The sequence below is a fragment of the Budorcas taxicolor genome, chromosome 9 (assembly GCF_023091745.1).
Source record: "Budorcas taxicolor isolate Tak-1 chromosome 9, Takin1.1, whole genome shotgun sequence".
Taxonomy (NCBI): domain Eukaryota; kingdom Metazoa; phylum Chordata; class Mammalia; order Artiodactyla; family Bovidae; genus Budorcas; species Budorcas taxicolor.
Window position 1 is genome coordinate 64,545,675 of NC_068918.1, and position 25,430 is coordinate 64,571,104.

The following is a 25,430-nucleotide window of genomic DNA, read 5'->3' on the forward strand; positions in this document are numbered from 1 at the left end:
ACAAACCATCTCCGGTGAAACAAACTTGAATTCAGCATCAGAAAAGCTGACAATTCATTTCCTTTGTTTCCCAGTTGATTAAAAAGCATTTATTGCATCCCCATCAGACAGAGGATGAACATTGCCAAGATGTGCCACCCAAGAGGTGTTCTTTTTGCTTTGAACTGCATGCAAATGATAGAGTACTGGGAACTTCCTGCAGTGCCCGGGAGGGCCAGCCTCGAGGCAGCATGGGAGACACCCCATGCCCTGTGCCAGAACAACTGTTTGAATCTCCAGGCTGTTTCACAGGAAGTCTAGCAAGGGGGCCAGGTGTTCTCTTTGCATTCAGCATCTTTCTCAGTGCTGTGTTACAGGTGATGGCACACACCATGCACACACTGTCTCAAAGTTCTGTGCCTCCCACATTGTTTCAGGATGCTTCATCGTGGGGTGATCTCAGCAGTTTTGAATTGTTTGAAGAAGCAGATTTTTCACCTAGCCAACACGATGCAGGCAAAGCCCTCCAGCTTCAGCAGAGAGAGGGCAGTGTGAATAGACCTGCAGGAGAGCCTAGCACGAGGGTGAACAGACGCAAGTTGAGTGAGGGTTCACTTGACCTGCCCAAGCCCTTCCCTCCTGCAAGGCCCAGCACAATTCCACGGGTCATCCTTCGAAAAAAGCGGGGCCAGGCCAGCTCCGTAGCCACTGGACACTCTAGTTCCTTGATACTTGCTGACGTCAGCAGTTCAACTCCCAAGCGTTCCCCTGTCAAAAGCCTACCATTCTCCCCCTCGCAGGTAGAGCACAATTTCTGCACAGCTGTTACTAATTTTCAACAGACACCTGAGCCTTAATAATCTAGAAACTAATCCTTTGGAACAAATGACTAATTACTGTTGTCTTCACTGATTTCGTTCCATTTGTTGCCTCTAGCTATTGCTAAGTCATACTGCCTCCGAGAGTTTAGGTTGTCTGTAGACTGACTGATGATTTTGTCATAATTCTCTCTCTGACTTTCTGGTGATCTGAAGGATGGTTAGTTGCATGGGATGTGCATTTACTTCCTTCCACACTGGGGTTTAACATTTCTATTTCTTCCTTGTCTCCCATCCCTTCCCTCCCTTTAAAAACTTTAACCGATTTTCTGTCTCTTTGTTCACTTATTATTACATGATTCACTGACCCAGGGGAGGAGGGGACCAAATGTTTAGATAACTTTGAAGTGCAACTAGGCAATTTAAAGGTTCCAATCCATCTTTAAGTGAAAAAATTTTGGAAGAAAATGAGGAACAAATGCTTAAGAAAAATAACGTACATTTTAATTTCACTTTCTCAACATTGGCTCTTCTGAGTCATGCCATAATATTTTATTAGCACATTTTTTTTTGCCAATGAATGTTCTTATTTCATATAGATTTTTAAGGCATAGAAATTATAATTCTTATCAAAGATTGTGTTCCTTAATTATGTAAACATTTGAAGTTAATTTGGCACTTTAAAACATTTTTCCAGTTATGTCTGTTGAGTCTGTTTTAAGAACAACTCTAAGTGTGAGCAAATGATATGCCCACTAAAAACCAATCTTATTTTTCATTTGTATTTTCCAAATTCTGTTCTGGAGTATATTAGTTCTGTAAGACTTCAATGATACTCCAGAAAAATACCTAAATATACAGGTATATAAGTTTGGGAAACACTGAATTGAACAAAATTAAGACAGTTTCTTTACTGCAGGATCTCTCAAAGTTTTAAATACACTAATGTGCATTGTGAATTTCCGAGAGATTGGAGTATGTTTTCCTAATTTGTTTTACCTTGAAACCATTTGAGGAACACCAATTACTTTTCCCAGAACATCAGTGTTTTGAGAGATACAGGTTATTACTCAAGAATTTTTCACATAATGTCAATTTTATACAATGATGTTTCCTAGATGACTAAAGAGAAAAAGTATGAAAAACAATTATTACTTTCCAAAAGAAGTCACTTCAACACTTTTAACATTAATAAAATGTGCATCTCATTCTCTTTAGTGACAGGTGTCATTTATTGAGAATGTTTTCTTAGGATTTTGCAAGTTTTTTTTGGAAATCATATTCCAAATCTTGGGTGCTAAATTGAAATAAAACACTATGTGTTTGTTAACATCGTTGTTTCATATAGTGGGTCAGTAAAACATACCTATTTGTTAACATCGATTTTTAAATTGGGCTGAGTAAAGAATCACTGTTTAACTTAAGTATTTTTTTCTTTCTTCTCGTATTTAGTTCTTAAATACTTCCAATAACCATGAAAACTTAGACTTGGAAATGCCTTCTTTAACTTCCACCCCACTAAATGGTCACAAATTGACTGTTACAACTCCATTTCATAGAGACCAGACTGTGAAAATTCAAAAGGAAAATACTATGTAAGTCCTTGTTTCAAGAAAAAAAGTATTTATTTTATTTACCTGTAGTTAATTAATAGAAAATAGTCCCCAAGTGTTTGATCTACTTATATGTGCATAATTTTACTGATCTGCTTCTATGTACATAATCATGTGTATTTCCACATTGAATATGTCTGTCCTGGACATGTTAGAGCTACCTAGAGGTGGAAGCGGGGAAGAATAAACTATCTTTTGTAGTTCACAGTTTCCTATATATCTAGAGGAAGGTTTAATATAACTTTTCCATTCAGTTTTCCTGTTTGTTCAGTAAGTCTTTTTCATTGAAAACAAGATTTTCAACATCCTTTCCGCTCTAATTATAAACTTTGGAATAAGAATAAGTATGGTTCTTTACTTAAGTTTGTATTTTTAAATCTTATTTTTTCTTCCTGAAATTTATCTATCGAATGGACCTGTTTTGCCATCCCCAGGAAAAGTATATGATTAAAAGGCAAGGAATGATTAAGCCATTGTTTATATTCAATAAAGGCTTAACCAATTCAAAAAAAAATGCCAGAGAACATCAATATGAATTGTAATAAACCTTTAAAAAATACAATTCTATTATTTCTGATACCATAAATATATTTTAGAAACAGTTTTAAAAACCTTTTAGTTTTCAGAGGTTAGCATGTTTTCTGTTGTGGATAGATAAAAGATAATGAATAGATAAAGTTGATTTGTAAGTGACATGAGATCTTCATAATGCTTATGTTCATTTTAAAGGCTTAGAGCCACTACATGTATTTTCAGAATGATTAAAGAAAGATGAGAAATATTTTAATGCTCTTAGTTTTGGGGTATGATAGTTTGAAATATTTGGAAATACATGATAGACATATTATCTTTTCCTTAATAATACATACATGGTCCATCAGCATACTCTATTCTATATCAATAAGAGTTTATTGTATTTAGTAGAAGAAATTACATTTAATAGGTAGAGAAACATAAAGAACATATGATCTTTCATATTGAACCAATTCTTGTTTTCTTTTTAAAGCTTCAGAACTCCAGCTATCAAAAGGTCAATTCTAGAAAGCTCTCCAAGAACTCCTACACCATTCAAACATGCACTCACAGCTCAAGAAATTAAATATGGTCCCCTGAAGATGCTAGTAAGTTCTAGTAAATTTCTTGGGTTTAGTTGGTTTATTAATACAGATAGAAAATTTCCTCTGATGCAAATGTACCCAATCTTTCCTTCAGCCTCAGACACCATCTCATCTAGTAGAAGACCTACAGGATGTGATCAAACAGGAATCTGATGAATCTGGGATTGTTGCTGAGTTTCAAGAAAACGGACAACCTTTACTGAAGAAGATTAAACAAGAGGTAAACATGGGATCCTTTGAAAAGAACAATGCTGCTGCCTTTGTTCCTTGTGAGCAGCTTGATGTGTCTGGCGTGGGCACTGTGTAACACCATGTTTCATACAATATTTTCGTATAAGATGCTGTTAAGAGGTACTGCCAGGCTTGGCAGCACATGCATGCCACCTTGTAATTGGGAAGCCAGGCCACTTCTATTTCCTTCCTGTTTGAACAGAAAAGATGCTAGAAAGTATAGAGGAAAGAGAAGGAAGCAGCTTTGTATTGTACTTTTTAAAATCACTGATATAAAGATGGATAGATGACTGACTGATACATAGATGTTTAATTGTTGGATATCATGGAGAATTGAAACTAATAAAATAATGGTTTCTTTAATTCATAGTGTAAAAGAAAGGGAATCTAACTTGCCAAGTTCAAAGTTTTAGCTTGATGTCAAGAAGCATTTCCAGCAGGTTAGATACCGGGCCTTTTGAATTTATTTTCATATAAGGATAAGAGGTTGAGAGATTGGCTAGAGATTGACTTTTTCTTCAGCTTTACTGAGATATAATTGACAAATAAAATTATAAGACATTTAAAGTATACAATGTGATTTTTTTTTCAATGTGATGTTTTGATATACATGTACTTTGTGAAAGGATTCTCCCCCATTGAGTTAATTAACATATCTATTACCTCACATATTTACCTTTTTTCCAGTGATAACATTTAAGTTCTACTCTCTTAGCAAATTTCAAGTATACAATATTGTATTATCAGCTATGCTCACCACATTACCCATTAGATCCTCAGACTTTATTCATCTTACGGAAATTGACTCTTGAGTGTAACTGTTTCTTGGGAAGTTCTAGCTCTAGAAACAACATAGCACTTCCTGTTTGCTTTTAGGTGGAATCTCCAACTGATAAAGCAGGAAACTTCTTCTGCTCAAACCACTGGGAAGGGGATAGTCTGAACACTCAGCTGTTCACACAGGCATCACCTGTGGCAGACATGCCAGTAAGTACACCCCCATGTTATAAGATGTTGGTGGCTCACAGAATTCAGTGTGTGGCATGTGGGGCCATCGTGGTTTTGCCACTCTTTCGTGCATCATACTTCTCAATAGTCTCTCACATGATTATTTTCTTATGATCATTAATGTTGAGTATACGATGATATTTTGTTCACGTTTTGGAAATAGATTCTGTTCTACTGCAGACTTGTTTGTTGTTTATTCAAGTTGAGAGTCCTGGCCACTTAAAAAATCTATGGCATGAAAATACATATTTCCATGAAAACAATGCTAATTTTTACATTATCTTTTAATTTACTTATTTTTCTTCTAAAAGCAGTACAAGTTTCTCCTACTGTTTGAAAGTAGAGCATTCCTGTGAAACCTTCGGTGGTGGTTTAGTCACAAAGTCACGTCTGACTCTGGTGACCATATGGACTTTAGTCTGCCAGGTTCCTCTATCCATGGGATTTCCCAGCCAAGAATACTGGAGTGGGTGGCCATTTCTTTCTCCAAGGGATCTTCCCAACCCAGGGACTGAACCCAAGTCTCCTGCATAGCATGCAGATTCTTTACCACTGAGCCACCGTAAAGCAAAGAAGTAGTTTACCTTAGGACTTATCTTACTAACAGGTGCAAAAAATAAATCGAATTTTAGAAAACAAAACAAAGAAACAAATAGAAACAGACTCACAGATACAGAGTACAAGCTAGTGGTTGCCAGAGGGAAAAGGGATGGGGGGAAGGATGAAATAGGTGAAGAGGTTTAAGAGGTACAGACTCCCAGTTATAAATATTACACAGATATAATGTATAGCACCTGGAGAATCCCATGGACAAAGGAGCCTGGTTGGCTACAGTCCATGGGGTCACTAAGAGTCGGACATGACTGAGTGACTAACACTTTCATTTTCTGCTTTTACTATGTAGCACAAGAAAGATAGTATTTTATAATAACTGTGTATGATGTATAATGTATAAAAATATCTAGCGTTATACATATTGTATATCAGAAACTAATATAATATTTTAAAGCAACTATGATTCAGTAAAAAAATGAATAAAAATAAATAAATTGAGATGAAGATGCTCATACCAGTTCTAAACTGTGGCACTTGGTGCTGAGATGCTGAGGGTACTGCCTGGGGAAGGAACTTGGTGGTGCCACTAACTACTCAGGGTATGTGCTGCCTCTGTAATAGTTGGCTGCAAAACAAAAGCAAAAATTCTCTTTGGATTTCTATTGGTTAGCCATTCAATGAAAATAACTACTAATGTAAGACTTTCATCAAAGTGAAGTGGTGTGAAGTGAACTTTTGAATAGCAGGGGATACCTGTATTTCCTCCTTGGTAAGTTGTCTCCTGTTTGGTTTTATGTAGCATCTGAGTGTGTACATGCATGCTCAGTCCTGTCCAACTCTTTATATGTAGTAAATGCCCTTTATCATACACAATGTTGCATTGCTTTGGTTACAACCATTTTTTAAAATAGACTATTTTTCAGAGCAGTCTTAAGTTAGTAGCAAAGTTGAACAAAAGATACAGAGATTTTCCATGTATCCTCACCCTCACATATGTACAGCCTCCCCCTTGGCAACATCACCCACCAGGGGGTTACATTTGTTACAACTGATGAGCCCACATTGACACATCGTCACCCTAAACCCATAGTTTACCTTAGAGTTCACTCTTGGTGTTATACATTCTATGTATTTGGACAAATTTATACTGACGTTTATCCACCATTATAGTATAATAGAACCTAGTTTCACAGCCCTGAAGGTCCTCCATGTTCTGTCTAGTTATCCTTCCCTCCCCCTCAGCTCTGGCACCCACTGATCTTTTCAGTCTATAGTTCTGCATCTTGCATGATATTATATAATTGGAATCATGCAGTATGAAGCTTCCTGACTAGCTCCTTAACATGCTTTTAAATGTTTTCTGTGTCTTTTCATAGCTTGGTAGTTGTTGCTTTGTTTTCCTTTTTTGTTTTCCTCTTACTGCTAAGTCGCTTCAGTCGTGTCCGACTCTGTGCGACCCCATAGATAGCAGCCCAACAGGCTCCCCTGTCCCTGGGACTTTCCAGGCAAGAACACTGGAGTGGGTTGCCATTTCCTTCTCCAATGCATGAAAGTGAAAAGTGAAAGTGAAGTCGCTCAGTCCTGTTCGACTCTTAGCGACCCCATGGACTGCAGCCTAGCAGGCTCCTCCACCCATGGGATTTTCCAGGCAAGAGTACTGGAGTGGGGTGCCATTTTAAAAGTTTGTAATTTGTGAATGATTACCCTTTTCTCTTACAAAGAATCAGAGGTAATACCAATTGCTAATATTTATTCAGTGTGTACAAAGTGGTGATTAATAGTCTCAGAGCTTTAGATGCATTAACTCAGATATCTAACCCTCACAAGTACCCTACAAGGTTGGTAACATTGTCATTTCCATTATACTAGTAGGGAAACTGAGGCATGAGGAGGCTTAGTCACTTGTTCAAGATTGTATAGCTTATAAGTGGTGGTTCTGGGTTAGAACTTTGGTTCTAAATTCCATTCTTTTCACCTTTAAACTATACTACCATTAATCTGTAACTCGAAAAGATTTCTTACCATTATATGAAATGAGCAGTTCTCTCACCAGAGCTTAGTAAATCTTTCCTTTTAAAGATGTGTCTTTATTAACTCATTTAGCAGATGTTTCTGAGTGCCCTGCCTCATTTCTGGAACTGTGTGGGGCCTCGAAGCTTTTTGTTTTAGTGATGTTTGCCAGTGGGATTAGGGTTAGTGCAGAGTTGAGTTCTCCATTTAGCTCATTGGGAAGAGAATTTCTGGCAGATACCTGCATTTTTTTTTCCTGCTAATGTGTGTCAACTCATAGTAATCTACTCTTTCAAGTGTTAGAATTCTGTCAGTCCCCTTATTACCATACCTCGTTTCAATTTCAAATTATTCTCTTTTCCTTTAGAATATTCTTACAAGTTCCGTTTTAATGACGCCGGTATCAGAAGATGAAGACAATGTTCTCAAAGCATTTACAGTACCTAAAAACAGGTCCCTGGCAAGTCCCTTGCAGGTAATTACTATTCCAGCATTGGTATCTAAAAAGTCATTCACTATAAAACTTAAAAAAAACACACATATTTTAGATGTAGTGAAGTGATGCTTTTAAATAACTCCCAATGTCTAAAAGACTCCTCTAAGATTCCTTGTTGCCATTCATATGAGACTCACTGAAAATTTTTTTATTAGAGCAAGCTTCCAAAGAATGATGAAGTGAAGCATTTCTTACTGTGACTAAGATTGTTAATCACATGTGACAGTATCTCTTTCTTCTGCTTTTAAAGTTTTTATTAAATAATTGATATAGTTTACTTTTAGTTTCAAAATTTTTACTTTTTCTGTTCCCTCACTAAGCTGTCAAAGCTCAGACCTTGTTTAGATTTTCAAAGAAGTTTGAAATTAGATAGCTAGAAAAGAATTACAACATATTTGACTATCAGAATGAGAAAGTCAACTGTCAGTGTTATGTGGCTAATCTCTAGTTGAACATCTGCTCTTGGGTTTTAATATCAAAAGAGATTTCCCTTTTTCTAAAGTAGGTGTATGTTGATGAAATACAACAAATTCCAAATTAATCCTGAACCAAACGTAAATAAGAATGCAAATTTGCTCCCTTAAATTATTTACAGCGGTTCCCAACATTAAATAACACAATACCCAGTCACCTGCAGAGCCCTCCCTTTCATCCCCACCTTGCCACACTGAGGGAAAAACCATAAACCCTGGAGCATACAGAGAACTTGGATTCAGAAGTGAAAAGGCATATTTGTCCTGTGAGGGAAGGCACCGTACGAGATGGTATGATCTGAAAGAATGTCCTGTTCCTGGATGGGCTTTCTTGTCACTGTGGTAGGCCTGCACTCTCCAAATTATGAGAATCTTAAAACGCCCGCCTTTAAAGCATTTGTGATACTTAGCATTATTTTTAAGAAATGCAAATACAGCTGGAAGGGCTGTAGGCACACTTTGTGTCTTAATTCCATCAGATTGCTCTCTTTGTGGCTTCTGTCTGATCCAACTGCTTTGATGAAAGGTGACCACTGACTGGAGTGTGGGCTAGGGAAAGACAGTCCTTGAGGGAATCCAGAGTCTTTCCTGAGTTGATCAAGCCTGGGTAGAAGTGTGAAGAAGACTCAGAATATGGCACAGAATTGGGAGATGAGGAGAAGAACAAACTCTGCATAAAGGGGAACCCAGAAAAGAGATTAGAAGAATGCAAAGGTCACCCATTACCAAATTTTACCTAGAGCTGCTCCTAGATTCAGAATGAAAATGCTTTTTTTGTTTGTTTTTCTTGCCTTCTTTCTCCCTGAATTTTTTGGTCCTGGGTTTCCAGAAGATAGGATTTGGCTAGTGCTATTAGTGCATTAATTAAGCTGTTTTGTGTAATTTTGTCACCTAGACTAGGATCTGATTTATATTTATAGTCGTATGAAAAAGTGCCTTCTAAGTGCTAAATTGCAACATGTAAATACATTTGGGGACAGTCATCATTATGAAGTTGAAAACCCCTGGTTCTTTCCCTAAAACTAAATCCTAAAGCTTTTGGCCTAACTAGATAGTGTTCAGCAAAACCTAAATCTAAACTTTTATGCAAATATAAAATATATTGAGCCAAACACAGTACAGATATCAAATATGTATTATATAAAATTTGGCAACAATATCAGTATTTATAAAAATAGGTTGGCTAATTCTTACCTTAAATGTTTTAATGCTATTGAATTTAAAAAAAATATGGAACTTTATTATCATTGCATTTTATTTAATGAAAATATTGGGTTGGCTAAAAGGTTTATTCAGGTTTTTCCATAACATCTTATAAGCAAACTTCTTGGCCAACCCAATATTCCTCATCCTTGAAGCTCAGTATTAAGTAGTAGCTCTGTTTTTATTAATCTGTATTTTCTAGCATATCAATGAGTCATATTTGGTACTCTTCAGATTCTATCATTATATACTGAGATTAAGCCACCTACATACATCAAATGGTGAAGGTAACAGTTGTCAACTCCACCCACCTAAATAATTGACACGACAAGCTGATTTTGGAGTCAGTGTTTTCATATACACTATATGGTTTTACTGATGTACACCACTCAAATATATTTTAATAACTTGCTATAATAGATAACTAATTCATTTTAAGAGTGAACGGCACCTACCAAGTATCTCCTTCATTTTGTGTCATGGAAACCTAGCTTCTAATACCATAGAAATATATGATTTCTAAAATGTTTCAAATTAGAAAATGCGTCAGGTCATTCTAAATATTCAAGCATATATTGCCTATATTTCATATAAACCTGACTCAATAATATTTATATAGATTTTTAAGCAATTTGGTAATCTTTTTGTTAAAACCGTTATGATCTATCATATATTTCCATTGATAATTCAACTTGACCTAATTGGGCAGATTTTTCATGCATGGTACTATTGAACATATTGTGTACTCGTCAAAGACCTGGCTATTCAACTTGAGCACTTTATATAATCTAGAAATTTTATGATTTGTACTTTTAATAAATATATTGAATGTTAAATGGGATTTTATCCAAACAACCTAGACATTTTGTTAGAGTGCATTTAATTGAAACAACTAAATTTCACTCCTAAAATATTTTAAAATTCTGATACTTGTAAAATATGGAATGTTTGTCAGTTGAATACTGCAAATGATTGTCCATCTAACTGACTAAATACATTTGCTTAGGTACAAGAAAAGTTAATTGAAGACTAAACTAACAGTGCGATTCTGTGTTCTGTCATTTCAGTGTTAATGATCCTTGGCTTAATTATACCCACAACACTTTAAACAGAGAAGTTATTGTTTTGAGGCCCCAGATATTGGGATTTTATAGTTAAGAGTCTAATGCACGTGTAAGTGCGTATGCTTTTACATATGTGCCTGCATGCGTGCTAACTCACTTGAGCCATGTCCGACTCTTTGTGACCTCATGGACTGTAGCCTGCCAGGCTCCTCTGTCTGCGGGATTCTCCAGGCAAGAATACTGAAGTGGGTTGCAAGGCTGTCTTCCAGGGGATCTTCCTTACCCAGGGATTGAACCTGTGCCTCTTATGTCTCTTGTATGGGCAGGAGGGTCTTTTACCACTAGCGCCACCTGGGAAGCCCTGCTTATACATGAATACGTGTAATAGCTACGTTTCCTTCCTCTCTGCTTGGAACCAGCCATTTCCCCAAGGTGCTGTGATCTTTTAGTGGGAAATGGTATGTAGAGACCAAACTCAGGCTGCTAGATATGCCCGTGTGTTATGTGGGTTGTCATTGAGAAGCAAATAATTTTAATAGCTTGAGCTTTCCATGTATCCCCTAGTCCATAAGCTATAATGTTTGGAGGCAAGTATAAGCCATTATGCACAAACAATGTTGTATTTGTTTTTTAAATTATTTATGCTTGATTTTTTTAAAAAAGGAATTTGCAGCAGCTGCAAAATAGTATAGTTGTATTTCTTCTTCTTTTTAGTTGCCTTAACTTTAAAAACAAACAGGGACAGGACTCCTAATAAAAATGTTCTGAGACTTTTTTGATATTTGTGTCTTTCAGGTAGCTCAGAATATGTGAGATTTTCAGATCATTGTGCCATTTTCTCCGTGTTGTATAGTGGTAGAGAATGGAGTCTAGAAGCTTATAAAATGATCACAAATGAGGAAACAGATATTCAGCTTAGAATACTTGCAGTTTGGGATGGAAAAGACAGGTTCACTGTGGAACCCTTCTGGATCCTGATGTTTGAAAGTTACTCTAAAAGAGCCCAAGACTGGCAGGCAGACACACACACACACACACACACACACACACACACACACACACACACACTCTAAAAGAGCCCAAGACTGGCAGGCAGACACACACACACACACACACACACACACACGTGCCATGCACAGAACTCCCTCAGTAAGGAGAAAAGAACTGCCTGTGCTTTCAATTTGCTTTACATTTTGAAATAAATACATTTTGCCAATAAACATTTCCTAAGGTAAACATTTTCATTGGTAGATCTGAAACTACACTTAAGTTAAAAGCCTCTGAACTTGTGTATTTTTCTCTTAAATTATAATTTTCTTTTATTCCTGTTTAAAACCCAAATATAAAAGATATGTTCATATGCTTTTTACTCACTCTCTTTCCTCTTTTTTGTAACCACAGAGTGACAGCCTTAAATTTTAATTTCCTGACTTGGCTTGTCTTCGCCTTACTTTTTTTTTAAAGTGAGTTTAATTTAAGTAAATTTCTCAAGCTATTAATACTTAAACACATTTGCACAGTATCAAAGAATCTTACAGTATTATTGCAAGCAGCTGAAACTCACTTTTCCAGTTCCATGTGCTTTGGATTGCTCCTAACTTCTTATGAATTGTTTATGAATTTTTCAAACAATGAGGCAAACCCTTTTTGCTTGATCGGCATGGCTAAGAAGTGTAATACACTAGTATGCACACAACAGGCACCTGGGTTCTAATCCAGACTTCCCCAATTTCTAATTGCATGGTTTTAATTAGTTCAAACGAAAATGCTCATCTGTACACTGGGGACTATAGTTTGTCCTCCATGTATCACACAGGGTTGCTGTGAAGATCAAATGGATATAATATTACTTTCAAAATGACAGCACACTTGCCAGTGTACATTGGTGGTACCTATTTTGGATAGTCCCTGTCCTTAGACACGTACGCAAGGAGGCTTCACCAACAGCCAGGTCCGCTTGCACTGAGGTGTATTATTTCCTCTCACATGTTCTTTCTCATTCCTTCTTCCACTCTGGCAGAACTGTGTCAGTGGCTCACCAAAAGAGATTGCTGATTCAGCTGATTCCTGAAAAAAAGTTAGTCAGATCTCTTCGGTATTATGGAGATCAAACAACTGATTTACTGGTCTTCTCTATTTTTCTGCTGCCCTTGTTGGCATGTCAACAGACAGAGAAACAGTCCGTCTCCGTGTGACATAGATCTTTCCAGGCATTTCTTAGTGTTGGTATGCTGTTGTTGACCTGCTTCCCTGGATACCTCTGTGTTCACTTAGTTCTCCCTTGGGTCACTTTTTTTCCACTTGCCCTGGCAAGGTTTCATATGGCTGTTAGTAATATTTCAGCAGACTGCTTTCAATATATCTTATAAAATAACTTTGCCATGTATAGTTTTGAGATGAACTAGAAAGGCTAAATGAGTGAGGAAGGAAAGTTGAGCTCAAATTCAGAGTGCCCTACCCCAGAGAGTACAAGAGTTGGATTTTTTTTTTGTTTGTTTGGTTGGGTTTGGTAAACACTGTAATCTTGGATTTTCCTTGGGCCAGCAAAGGTATAATCACTTTAATTGGCACTTGCTTTAATCTTAATAGTTAAAACTAATACATTACTAAGGAAAGAGGTTTTCTTCCAAAAAATTGTGACACCTGAGGTTATGTGATTAAAACTGTTGGGAAATCTGTCAACAAGTAAGATGGAAAGATCCCTAGAGACACTGGGGACAAACTCCAAATTTGGAGAAAGGCCATTCTTCATAGTAATTGTTAACTTAGGTCTGGGTGGCATGTGGAAGCACTAGTGGATGGGGCACCCCCCAGCACCATCTGCACCTTTGATCCCTTAACTTTTAGGGCTCTTTTCTATGAAAAGTTATCAATCCTGAAGTTGGGCTTATTTGATTGTTTTGTGCAGCATTTATGCATAAGAAAAGTTTGATAACAACTAACTTTACCTCAGTGACCCTTCGTCTCAGGTTTATTCTTGACTTTCAAGATAAAACTAAAGATTTCTATGTTATCTCTTATAGTGAATACATTTTAAAAGATGCCTCTTTGAGAATGAGTTCTGATTTTTAGAATTTTAATTCTGTGGCTTCCATGATAGCTCAGTTGGTAAAGAATCCTCCTGCAAGGCAAGAGACCTGGGTTTGATCCTGGGTTGGAAAGATCCCCTGGAGAAGGGAAAGGCTGCCCACGCCAGTATTCTGGCCTAGAGAGTTCAATGGACTGTATAGTCCATGGAGTCGCAAAGAGTCAGACACGACTGAGCGACTTTCACTTCACTTTCACTTTAAAAGTCTTTTCTATGGATAGATTAAATGGAATAATCAAATAATTCTTAAGTCTTTTGGATACCATCTATGTCTGCTATTATTTTAAAAAATGAAACAGAAAAATGTAAAACCATCTCATAAGTTGCTTTGGTTTTACAAAATCATTCTTTTATGACTTACACAAGTTTCTTAAGAGCTTTGTAAATTGTACAGCACATACCCTGCCAAGGCTGTTGATATCAGCAGTTATTGTGTGAAGTTGCTCTATGAATGTCACAATAGTGGTTCTTGTTTAGCGTGATGAAAAAAACCATTCATATTCTTAGTGAAAAATATGAAGATAATCTAATTCCGACAGAGAATCACCTGTGGACATGGTTTTATCTCATTTGATTTCTTCAGTTTTCTGCCGAGGATTCAGAGTATTTATTTAAAGTGCTTCAGCAGGATATCCCAGTTAGAGCTCTGACAGTCTGTTTACAGTTCATCTCTGCCCAGGGGCGATCAGAGGTACATCGTGGATAAGTAAGATGACTCACGGGCAAGAGGAGGAGGATGTGTGGCAGGATTATTAACTTTGAAATGAATTAGGGTAGAGTGACATGTCTGCAACAGCACCATGGGTTAGTCATTTAACAAGGATTCAATATGCAGAAATTCTTACCAATTCTTTAGTGTAAGTGAAACTAACATTTAAGGAGAGGGAATAAGGAGGATGCACAAGGATCTATTTGACAGTATTAAAAAAAAAAAATCCTTCTAGCATGAAGACATTTAATCTTCCTTTGTCAAAACTATTCTATCTGCTTGAAAAGTTGGCCTAGGACCCCAAGGCTTCAAGGTAAGGAGGGAGAAAGAAATCGCAAGAAGAGACAGCTGCCCTTTTGGCTGGTGGACTTCAACATTTCTTTTCTTACCCACTACTTGACCTTCTGCTCTTACTTTGCTTTCATGAAGTAGGTATGTGATTGCTCTGACCAGTTTTTCCATTCATGGTTGTAAAAAGTATTAGCTTTGTACTTTCATGATACAGAAAAGGAGCTGTCCACTCAATGCTCGCCTTTTTGTTCGGTTTGTTTTTCTTGCACAGAGTGGGTACTGTGTCCTGGTGTCTGTCTACACTGGGAGATTTAGGTGTTCCAAATCACCTTGTCCGCTCTCAGCTATGAGCCTCAGGACTTAGGTGCCCCTGAAATGCTCTGCTTTCTGAAATTTGGATATTTCAGTTAATTTGATTTATTTCTTCATAAATTTCATTTCTACTTGGGAGAGGCTGATTGAATTTTTTTCAAAAAATTAATTTAAAATATAGGGTATATTCTTTGTATTGATCTTGTTTTAAATATCTGGTCCTGGAGGAAGAGCCAAACATGAATAAAATGATGAGCCATCTGAGAGATCCAACAAAACATGACATTCAAGTTGAAAATATACTAGGGGGTGATAATTGTACTAGATTTTCCTGAACAGACATTGGAAATTCTGAATTAAGTATCATATTGTCAAGGGTCAGAGTCTGACTTTTATTAAGAGGCATTGTAAAAGCAAGCATGTTGTTATTTAGTCGCTAAGTCGTATCCAACTCTTTGCCACCCCACGGACTGTAGCCTGCCAGGCTTCTCTGTCCACTGGATTTCCCAGGCAAGAATACTGGAGTGGGTTGCCATTTCCATCTCCAGGGGATCTTCCCGACCCAAGGACTGAACCCATGTCTCCTGCATTGGCAGGCAGATTCTTTACCACACAGCCAACCTGGAAAGTCCAAAAGCAAGCATAAGATGCTTTTAATATGGTACTTTAAGATACTTAATTTCATTTAATATAGAAACTTATTCTGTATTAATTGAAGCATAGCTAAGTAGAAAAATTTTTAGCTAGAGAAAAACATAAACAACCTTTTCTTCCTTGCTCCTCACTTTTACCTCCATTTTCACTTTTATTCTCCTTTCCCTCTCATTTGTTTGTCTGTATTCTTTCAAAACATACATTTTTGAGTTTTGTGTGTATCTTTATTTTATGTTTACATATAAGATTAGTATATTAAAATATTCTGCATCATTTTTAGTCATCTGATGTTATTATCAATGCACTTTGTTCTGTGTACATCATTGATTCTAAGCCCTGCATAGTACTCATGGTGGACAGCCATCATCTTTAATTATTCACTCTCAAACGGTAGTTGTTATATGTCATATTGTTATTTTATGTCACATTGTCATGTGATGTCACATTGTTGTTAGATGTCACAGTATCATATATGTTCTATGTGTGTCACTACAAACACAAGCTCAATAATTACAATGATTCCATTAAATTTTATTTTGTTAATTGGGTTTCTTGTGTCACTTTGGTGTTCCAGTGCTGCACTGAAATATGTTAGCAACAACATGTGAGCAATCAACTAAACTAAAATATGGGATTTGAATGGACAGATTTACACCAGAGATATATATATATATTTAATCCACTTCCTTCAAACTAGAGTTCGTTGTTGTTTAGTCGCTAAGTCATATCCGACTCTTTGCAACCCCACTGAGTGCAGCACACCAGGCTCCTCTGTCCTTCACTGTCTCCTGGAGTTTGCACAGATTCATGTCCATTGAGTCAGTGATGCCATCTAACCATCTCATCCTCTGTTGCCCCTTCTTTTGCCTTCAGTCTTTCCTAGCATCAGGGTCTTCTCCAATGAGTCAAACTACAGAAACACCATTTATTCAGAACTGTATCATAGAATGCTTAAACTACCCTGGTGATTTTATTTAGAAAACATGAAATGTGACTCAGTATTAGAAGTCAGCCCAGAACGGATGTCATCTTTGTCCTGTCGTTTTGTGATTCACAGTTACAGGAAAATATTATGATAATCAATCTTGCTTATGTAGTATTTCAAGTTATGTATTCAGCCTCTGAGCCTTGAGAGTAAACATGTGTAAACTTGGATGGTACCTTTATGTTGGCAGTGAGATGGCACAACAGATTGGGCAGAAACTGGGAAATCTAGTTTGTGGCCTGTGAAAGTTTACAAGTTAGAAACATGGCACTGTAAATCTTATGTCGCTGAAACTTTGTTCCAGACCCTAGGCAAAGAAGTCCCATCACCATGCAAACACCATATTCATTCAGAATTATCCTACCTCTCTGTTAAATAATCTGATGACTTTAACGCCTCATCTCAGTGTTTCTTCCTGCATTCGAAGGCTCTGCTGACCAGACCACACAATTCCCACTCATAAGAACTCTAAACGAAGCAGCACCTTATACCCATTAGAGCCTGGATTCACATTCCTACTTCATCACTTCTTAGCTGGATGACTTTAAGGATGTTGCCTAAGTTCTCTCTTCCTGTAAAATTGCCTGCTCTGTAAAACAGATGTAATGAGCCTTACCTAATCCACAGGTGTTTGTGAGAATTAAATGAGATGATACATGCAAAATACTTAGAAACATGAGTGGTACTCATGTTTAATCCACTTATTCCTGCCTCTCTGTCTCCCAGTCCCTCCCACAAGCAATGTACAAATTGCAATCTTCCTGACTCTTTCATGTTATTTTGCCACATGGGTTACCCTCTTTACCACCTGTCGATCTCAATCCTGCCTATTCATGCCTTTGCCTAGAGCATGGCCCTGGCTGTTGCTTGGCGTCTTATCTCCTCTTCATCTGGCTGTGGCACCACAGACCTTTCATCTGCCTGTCATCACTTCACCGGTGTCAGGTGTTGGCTTTGTCTTTTAAACAAGGGTCTCTACCTCCGGGATCTCATGCTTGATGATCTGAGGTGGAGCTGTTGTAATAATAATAGAAGTAAAGTGCACAGTAAATGTAATGTGCTTGAATTATCCCTAACCCATTCCCCTGCTCATGGTCCATGGAAAAATTGTCTCCCATGAAACCAGTCCCTGGTGCCAAAAAGGTTAGGGACCACTGTCCTGAGGGACACTTGAGGCTCTAAAGAGCAGAGGGCTTTCTTTTCTTATTCTTCTTCTGTCCATGAGACACATCCCACTTAGATATAAATACTAGGAATAGCTGTGCTTTTTCTAAACCACTGACTGACTTTTGAGCTTATGGACAGCAAATCTTACAACTGCTTGTGTTTCTGTTTCCCTCTTTGCATTGACTGCTAGAGAGCTCAGAGTTAGTTTTGAAATTTACATCTTGTTGGTGCATTTTGGTTTATGGCAAGTATTTTGAATCGAAATCTCACCTCATCTTTGTATTGTTTATTTTTTCCACATTTATTGGTGACCCACCCTTATCCATGTTTTAAATCCTGTTCATTTATATTCATTTTGTAAGCATCTTCAATACTCTTGGGAGCTAAGTAGGGGAAACTTAAGGCTCTAAGGAGCAGAGGCCTTGTTCAAATATTGCATATTTTGGTTTGAAGCCGCATGGAGGGCAGATGGCTTCCCTCGTGGCTCAGCAGTAAAGAATCTGCCTAGGATGCAGGAGACGCAGGAGACCGGGGTTAGATCCCTAGGTCGGAAAGATCCTCTGGAAGGGGAAATGGCAATCCACTACAGTATTCTTGCTGTAAAAGTCCCATGGATAGAGGACCCCTGTGGGCTACAGTCCATGGGGTCAAAAAGAGTTGGACATGACTAAACACGCACACATGGAGGGCAGGTAGGAGCTGGGGCTAGGCAGAAGACAGACACAGGTTCAAAACCATTCCACAACTTCCCCATAGATTGGCTTTGGGCAAGTTTTCTGCACTTTCTGAGTCTCCATTTCCTGCTCAATTAAAGAGAGAATGAACCCCCACCCAGGGTGGCTGTGCTGTGTAAATGAGATCATGTGTGTGAAGAATCTGGATCCGGATGCTGCCTGTGAGATATTAGTTCCATCCTGTATCTTTCAATGCATCTTTAAAAAGTAAGCTATTCTAATAAATAGATATTACTTAATTAATTGCTATTTAATTGATCAATATCCATTTTAGTTGATACATTTAAATATTCATAACTAAACTTAAATGTAATTAACTTGATTAAAAATATGTACTATGTTCAGTAAGTGTTAATCAATTCTAGCACCTATGGGAGCTTCTTCAGTGGGCAGCTCAAGCACTCACCAGTTCGCTCAAAGAGTAAATGCCCACAGCTCCTTAGGTATGTGGGGGACTGGACTCATTCCTGTCTCCAAGTCTGTAAAATCTGCTAACAGACAAAAAGCACTCAAACATGAAGATACGGCTGGATCTTATCATACTGCTTGGAGTGGGTTTTCTCTCTTCACGACAAACAATTTCTGATAATTAATGTCACTTAAGAATGCTGAATTCCTGGTTGTCAGAGTGAAGATTTTATCTGACAAAGGCTCCCCCGTGTCTCCTACTTGCTATCTGGAGGTCAGCATTTTTTCCTGCTGGGCCAGGTGGGGTTGGGAGTCCATCCGTGGGCTAAAGCATGTGCTTCCCGGTCTGACCTTGCCCTTACCCTCTCTCTCCGCTCCCATTAGCCTTGTAACGGTGCCTGGGAATCTGCATCCTGTGGGAAGACAGACGATCAGATGACAGCTTCCGGTCAGCCTCGGAAATATGTGAATGCCTTCTCAACCCGGACTCTGGTCATGTGAGACGTTTGCAGACAAGCATTATGGTTTTCAGAACACTTCAAGTTGACTTGGGATATAGCATTCCTCTACATGAAACTGTTCATGAATGGGAGAAGAGCCTATTTTTGTTGTGGTACAACAGTTGAGAGCAGCACCAAGTGCATTTAGGTGAGTGAAATCGTATGAGATTTCACCCAACTAAACGGATTTTTTTTTAAATTAATAAGTTTAACAGTTTTACCTAAATTATTAGGTCATGGATTGTAGTCAGTGGTTAAGTATCTTAATGCAGATTTTTTAAAAAAAAAAACATAAAATGATTTATCTGTATTTTAAGAGGATCCAACAGACCAGTATTTTTTCCGTGATGAGTTTTTTGAAATTTAACGCACAAAAAGGTACTCCAATATTTCACTTTTCTCAATCACTAAACACAATGCATTACTATAAATGTTGGCTTCACACCGTGGAATAAGTAATCAATATTGTAAATGCTCATTTATGGTCAATAACATTGGAGGTACGTTTATTGTACCAAACCATTTTATGAGGGTTTTTTTTGTTGTTGTTAGCTTGCTTTAAAAATTATTACTGTATGAAATAGTTTTATAAAAAAATTATATTTTTATTCAGTAATTTAATTTTGTACATGCCAAATGAAAAAAAATGTGTTTTGCTGCTATGGACTTAGCCTGTAGACATGCTGCTAGTATCAGAAGGGCAGTAGTGCTTGGGAGGGAGAGAAAAGAAACTTGGTGTTAGGTAATTGACTATGCACTAGTATTGTCAAACTTTTTTATTTTATATATATATATATATATATATACATACATATATATATATACTTTTTTCCTTTTGTAATACATTGGAAAACTTATTTGGGAGATTTTGCATTTGTGGTTGTTTCTTGTTTTTTTTTTTTTTTGTTCTTGTTGGTTTATAAGAGGATGCATTGCACTTCTTTATTTGGGAGATCTGTGTTGTTGATGTCCTGTGTTTTGTTTTGAGTTCAGCCTGACTGTTCTTTAATTCAGGGCTTATGTGTTTAATCAGCATTCCCCAGAGTCCTTAAGTGTATGGTCTCAGAACTGCCACACACAACCTATGTGTTTGCAGCTGGGATCGATAGCCAGTTGCTGCCTTAAGAACCTTTGGTGCAAGATGGCTGGTACTGAACTTTTGATATGACAGTGTATTTACTGCCTTGTAGTGAAATAAAGCTGTGCCCTTATTTTACTTACTTTTGACTTCTGTCTTACTTTTGATTGTGGACAGTAGTTATACTTTTAGGAAAATGAAGTGAACAAAGAGCGCTTTCCTCTGTTAACTGGCACACCATCTGAACTTGAAGAATTCAAGAATTGTAACTTTGGAGAAAGAACAGGCAAGCCAAGTTAGTTCACAGATGATCATATGCCAAAAGACAGCTGGGAAGAATCTTCCAAAATCTAGTTCAGAATCTTCTAGAATCAGTCAAGTTTCCAGAAGCATTTAAATTGGGATAAGGCAAAGAGAGTTCATTTACAAGGGTACCAGTACCACGGATGTGGGCAGCGGGTGGGAGGACAGCGATGGTAGGGCCTGCACACAAATGCAGGCCTGAAGAATAATGTCATGTGGAGGGGAGAGTCACGGAAAACAGGAGCCTTTTAAAAAAAATTTATTACTTATTTATTTGGCCATATCACACGACATGTGGTATCTTAGTTCCCCAACCAGAGATCAAACCCAGGCCCTTGGCAGTGAAAAAACAAAGTCCCAACCACTGGACCACCAGGGAATTTCTATAAGCAGGAGCCTTTAAGAGGAGCAGTGACATTTGGAATCCTCACAGGAGGAGAGCCAAGGGTAAGCCTTAACATTAAATCCCCATATCCCTCCCATCAGACTTCCCTGGTAGCTCAGTGGATAAAGAATCCACCTGTAGTGCAGGAGACCCTGGTTCAGTTCCTGGGTCAGGAAGTTCCCCTGGAGAAGGAATAGGCTACCCACTCCAGTATTCTTGGGCTTTCCTGGTGGCTCAGATGGTAAAGAATCTGCCTGCAATGTGGGAGACCTGGGTTCAATCCCTAGGTTGGGAAGATCCCCTGGAGGAGGACATGGCAACCCATTCTAGTATTCTTGCCTGGAGAATGCCTGTGGATAGAGGAGCCTGGCAGACTATAGTCCATGGAAGCAGACACGACTGAGTAAGCACAGCACAGTGCATCCCTCCCATCTCTACCAAGGGTCCCCATTGGTAGAACCAGCCAGAAGCCAGAAGGCATGGGAGCACCTGGATGTAACAGCTGGTCAGTCACCTAGGACAGAACCAGAACCAGGACATTTTTCTGTTGGGGTAAGGACAAAGCAACCCAACGGAGTCATCCATTCTGGGCAACTTCCTGTTTTATGGATGAATTTCCACTGGCTTCCATCTCTCAGCTCAGTGTTCTCACTGTGGTACAATATCCCTTTCATATAGGTTCCTTACAATTTCCTTTAGTCGCTCCTTTTCAGCTCAGACTTTGAGTTCTCATAGGAAGTGATGCAGTTGGTATTCCTAGAGCCAAGGATTTGTTGCCCCTAATTACTAGTCTTTAAGACTACTTAGTATTCTTTGGTTCTCTTTCTAATACATGATAACACATCACCCCAGTATTAGGAAGATTATTATAGTCATGCACCCTCAGAGTATTTCCAGGTGCTAACTCTGCCACTTACTAGGAGCTTGAACCTAGAGAAGTCACTAACCTCTCTGAGCCTTTTTTCTCCATCTGTAAAATGAGTTCATTCCTACATGCTCTCTTGTTAAACATGCACTATATAAAAGTTTGTTATTACATAAGCTTTCTATAATTAAGTGATACATGCTGTGTGATGTGTCAGATGTTCATCTGGTCCATAATGTGCATTGGCATTTGTAGAGTTCAACTTAGGGGTCATTGGATATCTGTTGAAATAAATTAGTGGCAAGATTGAACTTAGCATTCTATAGAACTAAAATAAATATTTACTTTTGCAATAAATACATTAATAACTAGAGACTAAAAATCTAAACTAATGAAAAGAAGTGTAAATTCAGGTTTTATGATCATATAATACCCATTTTGCAAGTACCTCTAAAACCTTTATCTATCCTGGACATTTTTTAAATCCTCTTGTTCTCTATAGCAGAGATTCCAGTAGTTAAAATAAATGGAAGCAGTATTATTTACTCTCCAAAAAATCATTGTCCCTTTGAGCCACTACATGTAAAGCTCGGATCCACATCTGGAGAGTAGGAAAACCATTGAGAATATTTTAAATTATCTCCCAGCCACTAATGGGGCTGCTAATTCAAAGTAAGTAAGATGTACAAGAGAAACTTATTTTTCTCTTTAGAAGTTATGCAAAATTAGAACTGCAAGCAACCTTCAGCATCATAAGGGGCATCCAATAAGGGATTCTCCACATTCCATTTTAGAACAAAAAATCAGTTTTGGAGCCAACCAATCTTGGCTTAAGTTCAGACTCTGCCCTTTAGCAGCTCTGTGACTTGGTAAGAATTTTACTGTAGCTCTCTAAACTTCATTTTACATATACTGAAATTAAAAATACATCTCAAGGTTGAGGAGTATTGTGAAGATTCTGTGAGATAGTAAATGCATTCTTGCATATTTGTAAAATATTGCCATTCTTATTGATGAGGTACCAATGAGGCCCACATCCTTGACTGTGTGTTGAATTTGTCCTTTGCATTAAGTGAAAGTGAAAGTCGTTCAGTCATGTCCGACTCTTTGCGACCCCATGGACTGTATAGTTCATGGAATTCTCTAGGCCAAAATACTGTAGTGGATAGCCTTTCCCTTCTCCAGGGGATCTTCCCAACCCAGGGATCAAACCCAGGTCTCCTGCACTGCAGGTGGTTTCTTTACCAGCTGAGCCACAAGGGAAATATAAGTTATATTTAAAGAGAAATTTTAAATACATATTATACTCTTTTCAAAATATTCCTAATCATTCAAAATATTCCTAAATATATTTAAATATATGTTTATCCTTCTTGTACAAATTATGTGGGAAATATAAGGTGTATTTTCCTTAAACACGTAGGTTTCTAATATGAAAAAGAAAACTGCCTAGCAGATAAAATGTAATGGGCAGATCCATTACACTACACTGAAAATATAAGTTTGGTGCTTAGTTTTCACCTTTCATCTTGCTATTATAAAATAAAGTCTTCCTTATTCTCCATTTTAGAAGGCAAAGTAAAGCAATCAGCTAAAAGCCAAAACTTCTGGGAAATAAACTTGTATACAATTATATATACTAATTTTGGAAACTGAAGCAAGAAGAAGCTGGACTGTAAATCTTAGGAAACTTGTCACTGTTTTAGCAATAAATAGGTTAAAATTCTTTCTAATTAACACTCAACACAAATGTTCTTGGTGCTGATGTGGAAACTGCAGAGACTGATATCTGTCTTATGGACCATATTTCTCTTATTCAGCTAGTATGTATTCAGCACCTATTGTGTGCTAAGTGCTGTGTTTGAGGTTGAGGTTAGAACAACATCGGTTAAGAAATATCTGCCTTCTGTGAGCTTATGTTCAGATGGGAGGTACAGATGCATAAATATGTTCATAATAGAGGTAAATAACAGAGACCATTAGAGAGCACCTGATCTAGACTTGGAGGAGCTACATGGATTTCCACAGAAGAATCTAGCAGGACTGAAAGCCAAGCTAAGGAGGGGCAGCACGGTGAGGGTAGCATCTGAAGATTGGGTGTTTGGGGGAGAAAAACACCCAACTGCATGACTTGTCTTACTTTAATTCATGATGACAAATTGCAGATGGGCACTTAGGCAGTGGTACTGCCTGAGGATATTCTCTAGTATATGTTTTTCTCTTCCTCTGAACAACCATTTCATACCACTTTCTTGCAGACCTCTCCATCCATCACATCTCCATCCAGTTCCCAGCTGATACCTTGACTCATACATCAGTGACAAAATAGAAGTGTTCTTCCCACACCAAAGCCATCCACAGACCTGCTCATATCCTTCCTTCCTTGTTAGCATGGATGAACACTCCTGGCAGCAAACATGGTCTGATCCTTCTATTTGACCTCTGTAACCCTTGTATCCTCTAGATCTCATCCTGCAGATACTATCTTTCACCTATGTGTGAGTGTCTTCCGTGCACCTGAATCACTCTTACCACATTAACATGGTGTATATCTGCTAGCAGTAAAACAATAAAACTCTTTTTATCCTGTATCATCATCACACAGCCCCATTTATCTGCTCCTCTTCTCAGCAACACTGTTTCAGTTCAGTTCAGTCACTCAGTCATGTCCTACTCTTTGTGACCCCATGGACTGCAGCACGCCGGCCTCCCTGTCCATCACCAACTTGCAGAGCCTACTCAAACTCATGTCCATTCAGTCGGTGATGCCATCCAACCATCTCATCCTCTGTCATCCCCTTCTCCTCCCGCCTTCAATCTTTCCCAGCATCAGGGTCTTTTCCAATGAGTCAGCTCTTCGCATCAGGTGGCCAAAGTATTGGAGTTTCAGCTTCAGCATCAGTCCTTCCAATGAATATTCAGTATTGATTTCCTTTAGGATGGCCTGGTTGGATCTCCTTGCAGTCCAAGGGCTCTCAAGAGTCTTCTCCAACACCACAGTTCAAAAGCATCAATTCTTTGGTGCTCAGCTTTCTTTATAGTCCAACTCTCACATCCATACATGACCCCCGGAAAAACCATAGCTTTGACTAGACAGAGCTTTGTTGGCAAAGTAATGTCTCTGCTTTTCAATATGCTGTCTAGGTTGGTCTAGACAAAATCTAGATAAGTTTTCTTCCAAGGAGCAAGCAAAACTGCGTAAGGGATCTTATACAGTTTTGGTCACCATTTCCTCTTCTTGCCTTTTCCCATAGCCCAGGCAGCACGAATTTCCGTCACCCCTACTCCCCTACTCCTTTTCATTGTCACCAGTGGCCTGCATGTAGCTGAATCCAGAGGTCACTTCTTAAGCCTCATTTTACTTTTCTTACTGGCAGTCTTCA

At 38.1% G+C, this 25,430-nt stretch overlaps 1 protein-coding gene across 1 annotated transcript in view; it reads left to right on the forward strand.

Annotated features, from left to right (window-relative positions):
- The window catches only part of MYB (MYB proto-oncogene, transcription factor), a 33,607-nt gene extending 14,190 nt beyond the window's left edge, over positions 1 to 19,417 (forward strand). Inside the window, exons 10-16 of the mRNA XM_052645797.1 lie at positions 417 to 779; positions 2,250 to 2,392; positions 3,417 to 3,531; positions 3,623 to 3,748; positions 4,636 to 4,746; positions 7,700 to 7,807; positions 19,301 to 19,417. Of these exons, the coding sequence (XP_052501757.1) occupies positions 417 to 779; positions 2,250 to 2,392; positions 3,417 to 3,531; positions 3,623 to 3,748; positions 4,636 to 4,746; positions 7,700 to 7,807; positions 19,301 to 19,417 (1,083 nt within the window). The remainder of the gene's footprint in view (positions 1 to 416; positions 780 to 2,249; positions 2,393 to 3,416; positions 3,532 to 3,622; positions 3,749 to 4,635; positions 4,747 to 7,699; positions 7,808 to 19,300) is intronic.
- The last annotated feature ends 6,013 nt before the right edge of the window (positions 19,418 to 25,430 follow it).